The sequence below is a fragment of the Salvelinus namaycush genome, unplaced genomic scaffold (assembly GCF_016432855.1).
Source record: "Salvelinus namaycush isolate Seneca unplaced genomic scaffold, SaNama_1.0 Scaffold264, whole genome shotgun sequence".
In the NCBI taxonomy this organism is placed as follows: domain Eukaryota; kingdom Metazoa; phylum Chordata; class Actinopteri; order Salmoniformes; family Salmonidae; genus Salvelinus; species Salvelinus namaycush.
In genome coordinates, this window is record NW_024059497.1 from 10403 (window position 1) to 26408 (window position 16006).

A 16006-nucleotide genomic window follows, 5' to 3' on the forward strand; every position below is an offset into this window, starting at 1 on the left:
TCATGCAGGAGTTCCCTGGACGATCATGCAGGAGTTCCCTGGACGATCATGCAGGAGTTCCCTGGACGATCATGCAGGGTTTCCCTGGACGATGCAGGAGTTCCCTGGACGATCATGCAGGAGTTCCCTGGACGATCATGCAGGAGTTCCCTGGACGATCATGCAGGGTTTCCCTGGATGATGCAGCTTGCTGGTCATTAGCCAATCGGCGTTTCTCAACGAGATCATATCACGCGGCCGCATCCAACTGGTAATTACCACCTTCCCACTTGGTGATTAACTCTGATCAACCCTATTGATCATGTCTGTAGCGGTGCACCACCTGTGAGTTAAAACAGCTTACTGATTTGCTATACCTCCGACATCAAGTGGTCACACCTCCCTTGGAGAAGCCTGGTTCACGACGACGCTAGTTGTAATAACGTGGCCCTCTCAACATCACCCCCCGTGAACTGAAATACCCACATCTTCTGCATGGATCATCAATTATAAAATATATCCTCTAAGGCCAAACAACAAGTAGAGACGGCAGAATATATTTCATGATAAAGAGGGGTGCCCTTGATGAACATGGGGATATTAAACCACAGGACTGGTCTGGCTCCCTATTCCCTTTATAGTGCATATAGTGAGCCATTTGGGACCCATACAACATAGTGCAGTAGGAGGCCATGATGACGACAGCCAGGCTAGTAGGGAAGCACTGTCAGAAAGACACAATACAGTTCATTTACAACTAGTCATTATCAACAATAACAGAGCTTCAACCACCCAAAACTTTATTTATACAGGGAGGAGGTAACGACGGCAACCGTGAGAACACATGGAACCTATAGAATAATGTGATGTCATCATGGCATGAAACCCTCCGTCTGTGTGTACAGCCAACGTACATCATCCTACACGCCCACCGCTCGCCAAGGAATAGTGCTATCAGATTGTACAGAAAGAACCCAGCTCTAGAAAATAAAAAGCTTAACACATTTTTAAAAGGGAACAAGTCTTCATTTTAACTGTGAATATTCAGTCTACAATATTTTAGAAATAATATACAAGTTAGAATATTACGCTTTGTTTTTCCTATTTTTTCTCAGTTTTCCCACTTTGTAGTTATTGCACTGGTGTTCCAGATATGAAGACATCTCTTGGTGGTAGAAGTTCTAGGCCAAAACACAGGACAGAGACAGCAGCCTGGCCTGGCTCTAACCTGGCCCTGGCCTGGCTCTAACCTGGCCCTGGCCTGGCTCTAACCTGGCCCTGGCCTGGCTCTAACCTGGCCCTGGCCTGGCTCTAACCTGGCCCTGGCCTGGCTCTAACCTGGCCCTGGCCTGGCTCTAACCTGGCCCTGGCCTGGCTCTAACCTGGCCCTGGCCTGGCTCTAACCTGGCCCTGGCCTGGCTCTAACCTGGCCCTGGCCTGGCTCTAACCTGGCCCTGGCCTGGCTCTAACCTGGCCCTGGCCTGGCTCTAACCTGGCCCTGGCCTGGCTCTAACCTGGCCCTGGCCTGGCTCTAACCTGGCCCTGGCCTGGCTCTAACCTGGCCCTGGCCTGGCTCTAACCTGGCCCTGGCCTGGCTCTAACCTGGCCCTGGCCTGGCTCTAACCTGGCCCTGGCCTGGCTCTAACCAACACATGGAACTCATAATAAACGTGATTCCCAAATGTCACTATTCCCTATATAGAGCAGTACTTCTGACCAGAGTCCTATGGGTAGTGCACTATATAGAGATAGGGTGGTGGAGACGGAGCCATAATGCAGCCCTCTGTTCACTTCCTGGTCATATGGTAGCAGAACCAACAGGTTGTCATGGTGACATCACAAGGTTAGGAACACGAGGAGGTCGTCGTTATCATTCAGGGCCCGTATCCACAAAGTGTCCCAGGGTAGGAGTGGTGATCTAGGATCAGTTGGGCTTCTTAGGTTTAATGAATAAGATAAGGACTGATCCTAGATCACCACTGATCCTAGATCACTACTCCTACTCTGAGATGTCATGATGAAACACTGTCAGAGGGCAGAAATAGAAAATGCTTCATGGTGATGGGCTAGAGTTAGACTACATACTAGCATCAGTTAACAGATACCTACATCCCATCTCAACACAATTCATCATCATTGATTCCGATGTCATGAATATGATGCAATACGATTCCAAATAAACTGATAGCTAAGAATTCCAAACGGAATCCAAGTCCGTCACATCTTGTTCTCCCCATTAAAGCCTGTACAACATTCTACAGTTTTAACTTAAAAACTAAATCAGCAAGCTTTGACACACTGACAGTCTGTGAGCCGTTCCAGAGTATTGATAAATGCAGTTCATCTTTCAGGTGGAGAGCAGGGTGAGGTGGGGACAGTGGAGTCCCTTTTGGGGTAAGACAGGTAAGGGAGAGTGGGGTCTGTTGGTACTCTCAGGGTAGGTAAGGGAGAGTGGGGTCTGTTGGTACTCTCAGGGTAAGTAAGGGAGAGTGGGGTCTGTTGGTCCTCTCAGGGTAAGTAAGGGAGAGTGGGGTCTGTTGGTCCTCTCAGGGTAAGTAAGGGAGAGTGGGGTCTGTTGGTCCTCTCAGGGTAAGTAAGGGAGAGTGGGGTCTGTTGGTCCTCTCAGGGTAGGTAAGGGAGAGTGGGGTCTGTTGGTCCTCTCAGGGTAAGTAAGGGAGAGTGGGGTCTGTTGGTCCTCTCAGGGTAAGTAAGGGAGAGTGGGGTCTGTTGGTCCTCTCAGGGTAAGTAAGGGAGAGTGGGGTCTGTTGGTCCTCTCAGGGTAAGTAAGGGAGAGTGGGGTCTGTTGGTCCTCTCAGGGTAGGTAAGGGAGAGTGGGGTCTGTTGGTCCTCTCAGGGTAGGTAAGGGAGAGTGGGGTCTGTTGGTCCTCTCAGGGTAAGTAAGGGAGAGTGGGGTCTGTTGGTCCTCTCAGGGTAGGTAAGGGAGAGTGGGGTCTGTTGGTCCTCTCAGGGTAAGTAAGGGAGAGTGGGGTCTGTTGGTCCTCTCAGGGTAAGTAAGGGAGAGTGGGGTCTGTTGGTCCTCTCAGGGTAAGTAAGGGAGAGTGGGGTCTGTTGGTCCTCTCAGGGTAAGTAAGGGAGAGTGGGGTCTGTTGGTCCTCTCAGGGTAGGTAAGGGAGAGTGGGGTCTGTTGGTCCTCTCAGGGTAGGTAAGGGAGAGTGGGGTCTGTTGGTCCTCTCAGGGTAGGTAAGGGAGAGTGGGGTCTGTTGGTCCTCTCAGGGTAGGTAAGGGAGAGTGGGGTCTGTTGGTCCTCTCAGGGTAGGTAAGGGAGAGTGGGGTCGGTTGGTCCTCTCAGGGTAGGTAAGGGAGAGTGGGGTCGGTTGGTCCTCTCAGGGTAGGTAAGGGAGAGTGGGGTCGGTTGGTCCTCTCAGGGTAAGTAAGGGAGAGTGGGGTCTGTTGGTCCTCTCAGGGTAAGTAAGGGAGAGTGGGGTCTGTTGGTCCTCTCAGGGTAAGTAAGAGAGAGTGGGGTCTGTTGGTCCTCTCAGGGTAAGTAAGGGAGAGTGGGGTCTGTTGGTCCTCTCAGGGTAAGTAAGGGAGAGTGGGGTCTGTTGGTCCTCTCAGGGTAGGTAAGGGAGAGTGGGGTCTGTTGGTCCTCTCAGGGTAAGTAAGGGAGAGTGGGGTCTGTTGGTCCTCTTAGGGTAAGTAAGGGAGAGTGGGGTCTGTTGGTCCTCTCAGGGTAGGTAAGGGAGAGTGGGGTCTGTTGGTCCTCTCAGGGTAAGTAAGAGAGAGTGGGGTCTGTTGGTCCTCTCAGGGTAAGTAAGGGAGAGTGGGGTCTGTTGGTCCTCTCAGGGTAGGTAAGGGAGAGTGGGGTCTGTTGGTCCTCTCAGGGTAGGTAAGGGAGAGTGGGGTCTGTTGGTCCTCTCAGGGTAGGTAAGGGAGAGTGGGGTCTGTTGGTCCTCTCAGGGTAAGTAAGGGAGAGTGGGGTCTGTTGGTCCTCTCAGGGTAGGTAAGGGAGAGTGGGGTCTGTTGGTCCTCTCAGGGTAAGTAAGGGAGAGTGGGGTCTGTTGGTCCTCTCAGGGTAGGTAAGGGAGAGTGGGGTCTGTTGGTCCTCTCAGGGTAAGTAAGGGAGAGTGGGGTCTGTTGGTCCTCTTAGGGTAAGTAAGGGAGAGTGGGGTCTGTTGGCCAATGGGACAGTGGCATCTCTCATGTCTCTTACTACACTATGAAGACACCACCTTCCTGTCTGTCTCTCTCTCTCTCTCTCTGGTCCGTCCGTCTCCGTCTCGTCCGTCTGTCTCCGTCTGTCTCTCCAAACACCGGCATGTCAGTTGGATAAAAGTCAGTAATGGCTTAAGAATGAAAACATGAACAATGTAAATGGTCTGACTAGGAGAAAGGCCTGCAGAACTGACAAGGTGTTATATACAGGAGCTGTCTGCCTGGAGCACCGCTGACCCCTGACCTCCAGCTCTCCAGGTTAGACCACACTCTCCCGGTTAGCAGACACCAGCACGGCCCTGCGGCAGATAGGACAGGTGGAGTTCTCAGACAGCCAGCGGTCGATACAGTGAACATGGTACTCATGAGAACAGGGCAACTTCCTCAACTTGTTCCCCTCAGCATACTCTGTGATACACACACTGCAGGTCTTCAGAGCATCACTCTCCCCAAAGTTCCTGGTGGAGAGGTTGTCGATCTGCTCCTTGGTGAGTCCTCTGGGCTGTTCCTCATCCTCATCATTCAGGAGGAAGAAGTGAGCAAGGCGGAGGAAGGGTAGTGACCCTGGTTCCTCCAAACTGATGGGGGCACGGGGCCGAGCTCGCCCCTCCCTGGGGGTGCCCCCCACCCCTAAACCTATCCCTGGGGCCAGACCTACACCAACCCCTTCTTCCCCCTCCTCTGTCCTTGCCTCCCCGGCTCCTCCCACACTAGGCCCACCCACTGAGACAGGAGGCTCCGCCCCCTCCGCCATACCGGCTACTCCCCCGTCGGGAGTGTTGAGCGCCTCGGCCAGGTCGGCAGCGCCAGTGGGGTTACCACCGCCACGGTTTGAGTCCGAGGAGTCAGAGTCTGAGTCCATGAAGTAGCTGAGCTCTCCGAAGCCGGTCATGATCTGTCGTATCATGGTCTGCAGAGCCATGGAGGTGGCCTCTCCCAACCCTGCGTCACTGATCCTCCTGATGGGGATCCTGATGGTGCTGACGTACGTCCTCACACCCGCACGCTCGGACCGGGAGAAGGTCCTGCGGAATCCCCCCCTCTCACTCTCGTACAGGAAGGTGTTGTTGGAGTTCTGGGAGCGTGAGCGGGTTCTGTTAGCAATGCTGTCCCTCTGGCGGTACTCACCTGGACGAACACGACGCACCTGCAGGTCCAGCATGATGGTGGGGGGACGTCGTCCTGCTGCTCCCTCCCCGCCCGCGGCCTCTCCCTCCTGGGGTGGGGTGGTAACGGGCTCTGGGGCGGTCTCAGACCCTGTTCCGGCTGACTGGACCTCGTACTCTGCAGTGCTCTGCCGGGACAGAACATGCTGTCGAGTCCGTGAGCTTCCCTCTGCGGGGGCCTGGGGGGGCAGGGTGGGGGGGCTGTGTGAAGGGGCGGCGTTGGGCACGTGGCGGGGGAGGCCGTCCAGTCGGTCCAGGGTGAGGGGAGAACGGCTCCGTGTGGTGCGAGCCCTTGTCCGGCGCTGCTCGGGGCTACGGCTGCGGGCTCGTCTCTGGCCACGTCGCGGAGGCTCCTCAGGGGGAGGGCTGGGAGGGGCCTGCACCAGGGGACTGGCTGGTCTGGAGACAGGAGGGGTGGTGGTGACAGGGCTGGGCGGCTGTGGGACTACCTCTACTACTAACTCTGGGACCATCTCTGCTTCTAGTTCTGGCTCAGCTTCTACTTCAGCCTCTGGCTCCATCTCCACTTCTGGTTCCACTATGACAGCCAGCTCCTCCACAACTGGTTCCTCCAGCACCTCTCCTGTCTCCATGGGCACCTCAGTCCCTGCCTCAGTCCCTGCCTCAGTCCCTGCCTCAGTCCCTGCCTCAGTCCCTGCCTCAGTCCCTGCCTCAGTCCCTGCCTCAGTCCCTGCCTCAGTCCCTGCCTCAGTCCCTGCCTCAGTCCCTGCCTCAGTCCCTGCCTCAGTCCCTGCCTCAGTCCCTGCCTCAGTCCCTGCCTCAGTCCCTGCCTCAGTCCCTGCCTCAGTCCCTGCCTGGACCTCCACTCCGACCACTGCCTCAGTCCCTGCCTGGACCTCCACTCCGACCACTGCCTCAGTCCCTGCCTGGACCTCCACTCCGACCACTGCCTCAGTCCCTGCCTGGACCTCCACTCCGACCACTGCCTCAGTCCCTGCCTGGACCTCCACTCCGACCACTGCCTCAGTCCCTGCCTGGACCTCCACTCCGACCACTGCCTCAGTCCCTGCCTGGACCTCCACTCCGACCACTGCCTCAGTCCCTGCCTGGACCTCCACTCCGACCACTGCCTCAGTCCCTGCCTCAGTCCCTGCCTGGACCTCCACTCCGACCACTGCCTCCACCCCATCGCCAGGTGCTTCTGCTGGGGCTTCCCCCCCCTCCCCCACATCGGCGCGGGCCTGCTGCTCAGCCAGGTTACGGTTAACGTTGATCTCCAGACTGAACCGGAAGTCTCCGCTGTTTGGGTTGGTCCGGCTCACCGCCCGCCACGACTGGTTGCCTCGGTGACCACTGCGGGTGGTGTTGCCTGTCCGCCTGACGGTGTTCAGCCAATCCAAGAGGGTGTCGCCATTAGACGGGTCCTCTGGACCTTCCACCGGTTCTGTCGGTTCTAAACGGAACAGAGAGAAGGCGTCAACATTCTAAACGGAACAGAGAGAAGGCGTCAACATTCTAAACGGAACAGAGAGAAGGCGTCAACATTCTAAACGGAACAGAGAGAAGGCGTCAACATTCTAAACGGAACAGAGAGAAGGCGTCAACATTCTAAACGGAACAGAGAGAAGGCGTCAACATTCTAAACGGAACAGAGAGAAGGCGTCAACATTCTAAACGGAACAGAGAGAAGGCGTCAACATTCTAAACGGAACAGAGAGAAGGCGTCAACATTCTAAACGGAACAGAGAGAAGGCGTCAACATTCTAAACGGAACAGAGAGAAGGCGTCAACATTCTAAACGGAACAGAGAGAAGGCGTCAACATTCTAAACGGAACAGAGAGAAGGCGTCAACATTCTAAACGGAACAGAGAGAAGGCGTCAACATTCTAAACGGAACAGAGAGAAGGCGTCAACATTCTAAACGGAACAGAGAGAAGGCGTCAACATTCTAAACGGAACAGAGAGAAGGCGTCAACATTCTAAACGGAACAGAGAGAAGGCGTCAACATTCTAAACGGAACAGAGAGAAGGCGTCAACATTCTAAACGGAACAGAGAGAAGGCGTCAACATTCTAAACGGAACAGAGAGAAGGCGTCAACATTCTAAACGGAACAGAGAGAAGGCGTCAACATTCTAAACGGAACAGAGAGAAGGCGTCAACATTCTAAACGGAACAGAGAGAAGGCGTCAACATTCTAAACGGAACAGAGAGAAGGCGTCAACATTCTAAACGGAACAGAGAGAACGCGTCAACATTCTAAACGGAACAGAGAGAACGCGTCAACATTCTAAACGGAACAGAGAGAAGGCGTCAACATTCTAAACGGAACAGAGAGAAGGCGTCAACATTCTAAACGGAACAGAGAGAACGCGTCAACATTCTAAACGGAACAGAGAGAACGCGTCAACATTCTAATGGAGAAAAAAAACTGTTTGTTGTTTGCAGTGACCGTTGTTCTGGCAATTTCACCATTAAAGAGTTTATTTTTTAAAAGTAGCCAACTTTGAATTTCTGCATGAAAGACAATGAAAAGTACAGAGGAGCCTTACCTCCTGTAGCTTCTCCAGTCTCACTGGTGTTGATGCTAGGCTGCTGCTGCTCTGGTCCATCCTTAATCTGCTGCAGCCGACTCAATAACTCCTCTGCTGTGATCTCACCTAGGAGGGATGAAACTACAACTCAGTACACCGACACTGGCTCTAACTGCCTTCATTTACTACTGGCAATTCACCAGTATTTGCCCATAAAGCTGTAGTCGGTCTCCTGGTTACACAGGACAGTACTGAGACAGGACAGTACTGAGAACCACCAGACTTACCAGGACAGGCCCTGTCCTCTCACTGCTCTCCACGGGAAAGACGCTCCACCAAACATACTGCCCACCTCCCATTCCACTGGCCTGATGTGGTATCTTCAGTTGTCCGCAGGCTTTGGTTTTCCAGCACATCATGATAAGAAAAATTCAAACCTGAGACAACGACCTTAGATAGCCAATCTAAAAACCTGACTGAAAAAGTCATTCAACCCACAGTCTGCAATAGAAAAATAAGGATACATGAAACAGAGTGAAGACTAACTTTTCTATGAGATTGAAAATCCATCTCTACACTGCTCTGTTAACCCTCTGAGATATGCATTACAGGTGTGAGAGTCAGTTACCCGGGGTACCCAGCAGGTTGTTGTCTAATGAGGTGTGTTACAGGTTTATAACAGGTGTTACTACAGGTGTATTAAAGGAGAGTCAGTTACCTGGGGTACCCAGCAGGTTGTTGTCTCTCATCAGCCGGTAGTCTGCCTCACTCAGGTTGTTGACAAACTGGTAGAAGGCCTCCTCCCGGTCTAGCCGGTCCCGTTGCCGCCTGCGCTGGGCCTCTGGTTGGTCACTGGCGCCCGGCTCGGAACTGTCGGAGCCCTCCATCAGGTGTCGAAGGGAGAGAAGCTGGAGATAAACGCTGTCTGTCTTTGAGTCCCCACGATCCAGCTGCTAGGGATAATCAAATATATTTTTACATTAGCAATTGTCCAAAAAGTTTTTACAGTAGCCCAGCCTAGACACCAAAGCACAATTAAGGCAGAAGCAAGAGCACAAGAGCCAGGAAAACGTCTCTAGAAGGAAGAAACCTCGAGAGGGAGCAGGCTCAAAGTGTGCCATCGCCATCCTCTTCTCGCCCAGCTGCATCTTTAACACACTGACACAGCAAAGGGTCAGCAGAGCAAACACACTGGCTGGGTAGTGGTGGGGAAGGCCACAGACAGGAGACTGTCAGCAGAGCTAACACACTGGCTGGGTAGTGGTGGGGAAGGCCACAGACAGGAGACTGTCAGCAGAGCTAACACACTGGCTGGGTAGTGGTGGGGAAGGCCACAGACAGGAGACTGTCAGCAGAGCTAACACACTGGCTGGGTAGTAGTGGGGAAGGCCACAGACAGGAGACTGTCAGCAGAGCAAACACACTGGCTGGGTAGTGGTGGGGAAGGCCACAGACAGGAGACTGTCAGCAGAGCTAACACACTGGCTGGGTAGTAGTGGGGAAGGCCACAGACAGGAGACTGTCAGCAGAGCTAACACACTGGCTGGGTAGTGGTGGGGAAGGCCACAGACAGGAGACTGTCAGCAGAGCTAACACACTGGCTGGGTAGTGGTGGGGAAGGCCACAGACAGGAGACTGTCAGCAGAGCTAACACACTGGCTGGGTAGTAGTGGGGAAGGCCACAGACAGGAGACTGTCAGCAGAGCTAACACACTGGCTGGGTAGTAGTGGGGAAGGCCACAGACAGGAGACTGTCAGCAGAGCTAACACACGTGCTGGGTAGTGGTGGGGAAGGCCACAGACAGGAGACTGTCAGCAGAGCTAACACACTGGCTGGGTAGTGGTAGGGAAGGCCACAGACAGGAGACTGTCAGCAGAGCTAACACACTGGCTGGGTAGTAGTGGGGAAGGCCACAGACAGGAGACTGTCAGCAGAGCAAACACACGTGCTGGGTAGTGGTGGGGAAGGCCACAGACAGGAGACTGTCAGCAGAGCTAACAGACTGGCTGGGTAGTGGTGGGGAAGGCCACAGACAGGAGATTGTCAGCAGAGCTAACACACTGGCTGGGTAGTGGTGGGGAAGGCCACAGACAGGAGACTGTCAGCAGAGCAAACACACGTGCTGGGTAGTGGTGGGGAAGGCCACAGACAGGAGACTGTCAGCAGAGCTAACACACTGGCTGGGTAGTGGTGGGGAAGGCCACAGACAGGAGACTGTCAGCAGAGCTAACACACGTGCTGGGTAGTGGTGGGGAAGGCCACAGACAGGAGACTGTCAGCAGAGCTAACAGACTGGCTGGGTAGTAGTGGGGAAGGCCACAGACAGGAGACTGTCAGCAGAGCTAACACACTGGCTGGGTAGTGGTGGGGAAGGCCACAGACAGGAGACTGTCAGCAGAGCTAACACACTGGCTGGGTAGTGGTGGGGAAGGCCACAGACAGGAGACTGTCAGCAGAGCTAACACACTGGCTGGGTAGTAGTGGGGAAGGCCACAGACAGGAGACTGTCAGCAGAGCTAACACACTGGCTGGGTAGTGGTGGGGAAGGCCACAGACAGGAGACTGTCAGCAGAGCTAACACACTGGCTGGGTAGTGGTGGGGAAGGCCACAGACAGGAGACTGTCAGCAGAGCTAACACACTGGCTGGGTAGTGGTGGGGAAGGCCACAGACAGGAGACTGTCAGCAGAGCTAACACACTGGCTGGGTAGTGGTGGGGAAGGCCACAGACAGGAGACTGTCAGCAGATTCTAACATTGAATATTTTTTATGTTATTGTTGTACAAGGCAAAAAAAAACTGCTAGTCACCCCTACATTACATTCATCAACAAATAGAATTAGACCGATTACCTTATTAGCTACCAAGTTAGCTAGCGTTCAGTAAACTGCTGTTGATGTCTGAAATGTCCTCATTACGTTAAGGAAAATGATTGTTCGCTTGGTGGTCATCCTTTACTCTGACGCACCAACATGTCACATCCTTTATAAGTCTCATCTAAACGGAGTCCCTTGTTTTGATTACAAATCAGCAGCTAGCCAGTCAGACCAAAGTCGACAAAAACAAAATGGAATCATCTGGCGAGTTAACAATTAGCATGCTAACTAGCTTAGCAGAAAATTGCATCGAAAAAGATGGACAAACAACTCCGTTAGCTAGTTACATCTCAACATTGACCGTTTCAAAGCCAAAACTAGGTAACAATATACTAACAATATTATTATTTTATGATTTCAAGTTGTGACCATAGCAAACATTTCAAGTTGGCAAGACTAAATAGCTAGTTAACGCAAGATAAACATTTGGCTAGCTAGCAGAACTGCTAACGTTGGCTAGCAGGCTAACGACAAACTTTTACATTGCAGTCATTTGTGGAATGAGCAAGCTAACGTTAGTTAGCTTTTGTGGTGTATTTTGTGTTACACCAAAAATTATGAATATACTATCCGCTATAGGAAAAACACTTGACGTTTGTGTCGTTTGTAGCTGGCGCAATTGTGACAAACGGGCTAGTTAAGTTAGCTAGTAAGTAAATAAATGAAGACCTCGAAGAAATGCTAACTGCCGTTAGCTACATGACATCAGGAATAAGGAAGACTGACATATTTCACCAACACGAAACTAAGCCAGTAAGGTTCGAATAACGTTGGCTGTCTCGCTAGTTAACATGGTATCTTTCGAAATAGATGTTTTTGACGTCGTTAGCTAACTAACTATAATCAACACCAATTACTTCGTCAGCTAGTTAATTAAGCAATCTAGTCAGCTAGCGAACACCTTCCGAAGCCGCTACGACAGTTACTGTTAGATAGCTGCTAGCTGACCGCTAAAGTTAGCTAACTAACAGGTTAGCACAATTTAACGACCCACTTTATATTTCAAAAAACGAGTTAACAAAATCTAAATATGTCATCCTTTCACAGTACCTGTCTTGTATTTGTGTCGTTATTCCTTATTTTGGACTTTCGTAGTTTTATTCTAACAAATTCGCTTAACTATTTGGGTACGGCCTCAGGAGTCCATTTTCTCAGGGATATTCCCGGAAACTGGGGGAGCATGAGACGGAAAAAGGATGTTTGTTTTAGGTCTGTACTTTGACTGCAGCGCCACGCAGTGGTGAGAGGTGGAATTCTCAAAAACAGATACATTATTACATTCAACATAGTTTTTTTATTTCATTTTATTTAACCTTTATTTACCTAGGCAAGCAAGTTAAGAACGAATTCTTATTTACAATGACGGCCTACCAAAAGGCAAAAGGCCTCCTGCGGGGACGGGGGCCTGAGATAAAAAAAAAAAAAAATACTACATAAATACAGGACAAAACACACATCACAACACTACATAAAGAGATACCTAAGACAACAACATAGCATAGTTCCCTGTTCCCTGTATACTACCAAGGTCCTATGGGCCCTGGTCAAATGGTGCCCTGTTCCCTGTATACTACCAAGGTCCTATGGGCCCTGGTCAAAACGGTTCCCTGTTCCCTGTTTACTACCAAGGTCCTATGGGCCCTGGTCAAATGGCACCCTGTTCCCTGTATACTACCAAGGTCCTATGGGCCCTGGTCAAATGGTTCCCTGTTCCCTGTATACTACCAAGGTTCTATGGGCCCTGGTCAAATGGTTCCCTGTTCCCTGTATACTACCAAGGTCCTATGGGCCCTGGTCAAATGGTTCCCTGTTCCCTGTATACTACCAAGGTCCTATGGGCCCTGGTCAAATGGTTCCCTGTTCCCTGTATACTACCAAGGTTCTATGGGCCCTGGTCAAATGGTTCCCTGTTCCCTGTATACTACCAAGGTCCTATGGGCCCTGGTCAAACGGTTGCCTGTATACTACCAAGGTCCTATGGGCCCTGGTCAAATGGTTCCCTGTTCCCTGTATACTACCAAGGTCCTATGGGCCCTGGTCAAATGGTTCCCTGTTCCCTGTATACTACCAAGGTCCTATGGGCCCTGGTCAAAACGGTTCCCTGTTCCCTGTATACTACCAAGGTCCTATGGGCCCTGGTCAAATGGTTCCCTGTTCCCTGTATACTACCAAGGTCCTATGGGCCCTGGTCAAATGGTTCCCTGTTCCCTGTATACTACCAAGGTCCTATGGGCCCTGGTCAAATGGTTCCCTGTTCCCTGTATACTACCAAGGTCCTATGGGCCCTGGTCAAATGGTTCCCTGTTCCCTGTATACTACCAAGGTCCTATGGGCCCTGGTCAAATGGCACCCTGTTCCCTGTATACTACCAAGGTCCTATGGGCCCTGGTCAAATGGTTCCCTGTTCCCTGTATACTACCAAGGTCCTATGGGCCCTGGTCAAACGGTTGCCTGTAAACTACCAAGGTCCTATGGGCCCTGGTCAAATGGTGCCCTGTTCCCTGTATACTACCAAGGTCCTATGGGCCCTGGTCAAATGGTTCCCTGTTCCCTGTATACTACCAAGGTCCTATGGGCCCTGGTCAAATGGTTCCCTGTTCCCTGTATACTACCAAGGTTCTATGGGCCCTGGTCAAATGGTACATTGTCCCCTGTTTACTACCAAGGTCCTATGGGCCCTGGTCAAATGGTTCCCTGTTCCCTGTATACTACCAAGGTCCTATGGGCCCTGGTCAAATGGTTCCCTGTTCCCTGTATACTACCAAGGTTCTATGGGCCCTGGTCAAATGGTACCCTGTCCCCTGTTTACTACCAAGGTCCTATGGGCCCTGGTCAGAAGTAGTGCACTATAGAGAACAGGCTGAGGGCCATTTGTGCCGTACCCACCCAGAGAGAGAAACTGGACAGAGCTTCCTCTGTCCGTGTTCATAACAGTGTCATTAAATGATCCAACCTGATAATGTGATCACTGTGACAGGAAGTGATCTGATCTCACTACTAACAGACTCAGCAAAGCATAGAGCTCATATGTGAGAAATAAATCCCATCTCTCTCTGGCATAGCGGCAGGTAGCCTAGTGGTTAAAGCGTTGGGCCTGTAACCGAAACGTTGATGGATCGAACCCCTGAACTGACAAAGTAAAAATCTGTTGTTCTGCCCCTGAACAAGGCAGTTAACCCACTGTTCCCCTGAACAAGGCAGTTAACCCACTGTTCCCCTGAACAAGGCAGTTAACCCACTGTTCCCCTGAACAAGGCAGTTAACCCACTGTTCCCTGGTAGGCCGTCATTGTAAATAAGAATTTGTTCTAAACTGACTTGCCTGGTTGAAAATATACACTTTTAAAAAAAAATCAAACATAGCATCGCTATGTCTCCAAAACAAACTTTTCAGGAAAGGAAAACCCTTCCATATTTGGCCATTAACAAAAACACAATTATGGAACTTCAGAATCTATTTAAATAATAATCTTGGTCCTGCAGTTGTGAAATGTTCAGAGCACATTAAGGGGAGTTACTGCCTGTACACAAATAAAATGGAGTGCCAAGGTTTTCATCTGACAACGATGACGTACTACAGAGCCATGGACGTGGAGGGTACTGCTAGATATGTGATTTATACGTCCCAAATTACACCCTATTCCATATATGGTGCAATACTTTTGACCGGGGCACATAGGGTTCACTATATAGTGCACTACTTTTGACCAGGGGACAAAGAGTTCACTATATAGGGAATATAGTGTCATTTGGGACTCATGCAGTGTCTGATATATCATTGTTTTGATAGAGAATGTTAAAGAGTCAAATGCAACGTTGTGTAATACATTGTAGAATGAAGTGGAGCTGACCCCCTTTAACATCTCACATGGAATGGTAGAATGAGGTGGAGCTGACCCCCTTTAACATCTCACATGGAATGGTAGAATGAGGTGGAGCTGACCCCCTTTAACATCTCACATGGAATGGTAGAATGAGGTGGAGCTGACCCCCTTTAACATCTCACATGGAATGGTAGAATGAGGTGGAGCTGACCCCCTTTAACATCTCACATGGAATGGCAGAATGAAGTGGAGCTGACCCCCTTTAACATCTCACATGGAATGGTAGAATGAAGTGGAGCTGACCCCCTTTAACATATCATATGGAATGGTAGAATGAAGTGGAGCTGACCCCCTTTAACATCTCACATGGAATGGCAGAATGAAGTGGAGCTGACCCCCTTTAACATATCATATGGAATGGCAGAATGAAGTGGAGCTGACCCCCTTTAACGTCTCACATGGAATGGCAGAATGAAGTGGAGCTGACCCCCTTTAACATCTCATATGGAATGGTAGAATGAAGTGGAGCTGACCCCCTTTAACATCTCACATGGAATGGCAGAATGAAGTGGAGCTGACCCCCTTTAACATCTCACATGGAATGGCAGAATGAAGTGGAGCTGACCCCCTTTAACATATCATATGGAATGGCAGAATGAAGTGGAGCTGACCCCCTTTAACGTCTCACATGGAATGGCAGAATGAAGTGGAGCTGACCCCCTTTAACATCTCATATGGAATGGTAGAATGAAGTGGTGCTGACCCCCTTTAACATCTCACATGGAATGGTAGAATGAAGTGGTGCTGACCCCCTTTAACATCTCACATGGAATGGCAGAATGAAGTGGAGCTGACCCCCTTTAACATCTCATTGGTATTTCTATAAATAAATGGGCCCAATGTGGGACATTGGGAACAACATTTCTAAATGGTTTGAAACTTGCAAAAAATATATTTTTATTTTATTTTTTATAAATGTTATCCCCTTTTCTCCCCAATTTTCGTGGTATCCAATTGCTAGTAATTACTATCTTGTCTCATCGCTACAACTCCCGTACGGGCTCGGGAGAGACGAAGGTCGAAAGCCATGCGTCCTCCGAAGCACAACCCAACCAAGCCGCACTGCTTCTTAACACAGCGCGCCTCCAACCCGGAAGCCAGCCGCACCAATGTGTCGGAGGAAACACCGTGCACCTGGCCCCCTTGGTTAACGCGCACTGCGCCCGGCCCGCCACAGGAGTCGCTGGAGCGCGATGAGACAAGGATATCCCTACCGGCCAAACCCTCCCTAACCCGGACGACGCTAGGCCAATTATGCGTCGCCCACGGACCTCCCGGTCGCGGCCGGCTGCGACAAAGCCTGGGCGCGAACCCAGAGACTCTGGTGGAAAAAAAAGATTTTTTTTTTTAAGCTGTTCCACATGTGTCCTTAGAAGAATAAAAGTGAATATATGCAAATTGGCCTATAACTTCACCTATACAACAACATGTGTTA

The 16006-nt window shown here is 51.0% G+C and overlaps 1 protein-coding gene across 1 annotated transcript; it reads right to left on the reverse strand.

Moving 5' to 3' along the window:
* Window positions 1-756: 756 nt before the first annotated feature.
* Window positions 757-11871, reverse strand: LOC120039317 (E3 ubiquitin-protein ligase RNF12-A-like). Its single transcript, XM_038984773.1, has 4 exons — window positions 11739-11871; window positions 8532-8766; window positions 7832-7939; window positions 757-6732 (listed from the first exon to the last, which is right to left on the reverse strand). The coding sequence occupies exons 2-4, from the start codon at window positions 8698-8700 to the stop codon at window positions 4412-4414; spliced, it is 2598 nt and encodes an 865-aa protein (XP_038840701.1). The 5' UTR covers window positions 8701-8766; window positions 11739-11871; the 3' UTR covers window positions 757-4411.
* Window positions 11872-16006: the final 4135 nt, after the last annotated feature.

Coding starts and splice junctions, on each gene's coding strand:
- LOC120039317 (XM_038984773.1), bottom strand. CDS start 8,700: ATGGAGGGCTCCGACAGTTCCGAGCCGGGCGCCAGTGACCAACCAGAG. Junction 7,940..8,531: donor CAACCTGCTGGGTACCCCAG/GTAACTGACTCT, acceptor CATCCCTCCTAG/GTGAGATCACAGCAGAGGAG. Junction 6,733..7,831: donor GACTGGAGAAGCTACAGGAG/GTAAGGCTCCTC, acceptor TGTTCCGTTTAG/AACCGACAGAACCGGTGGAA.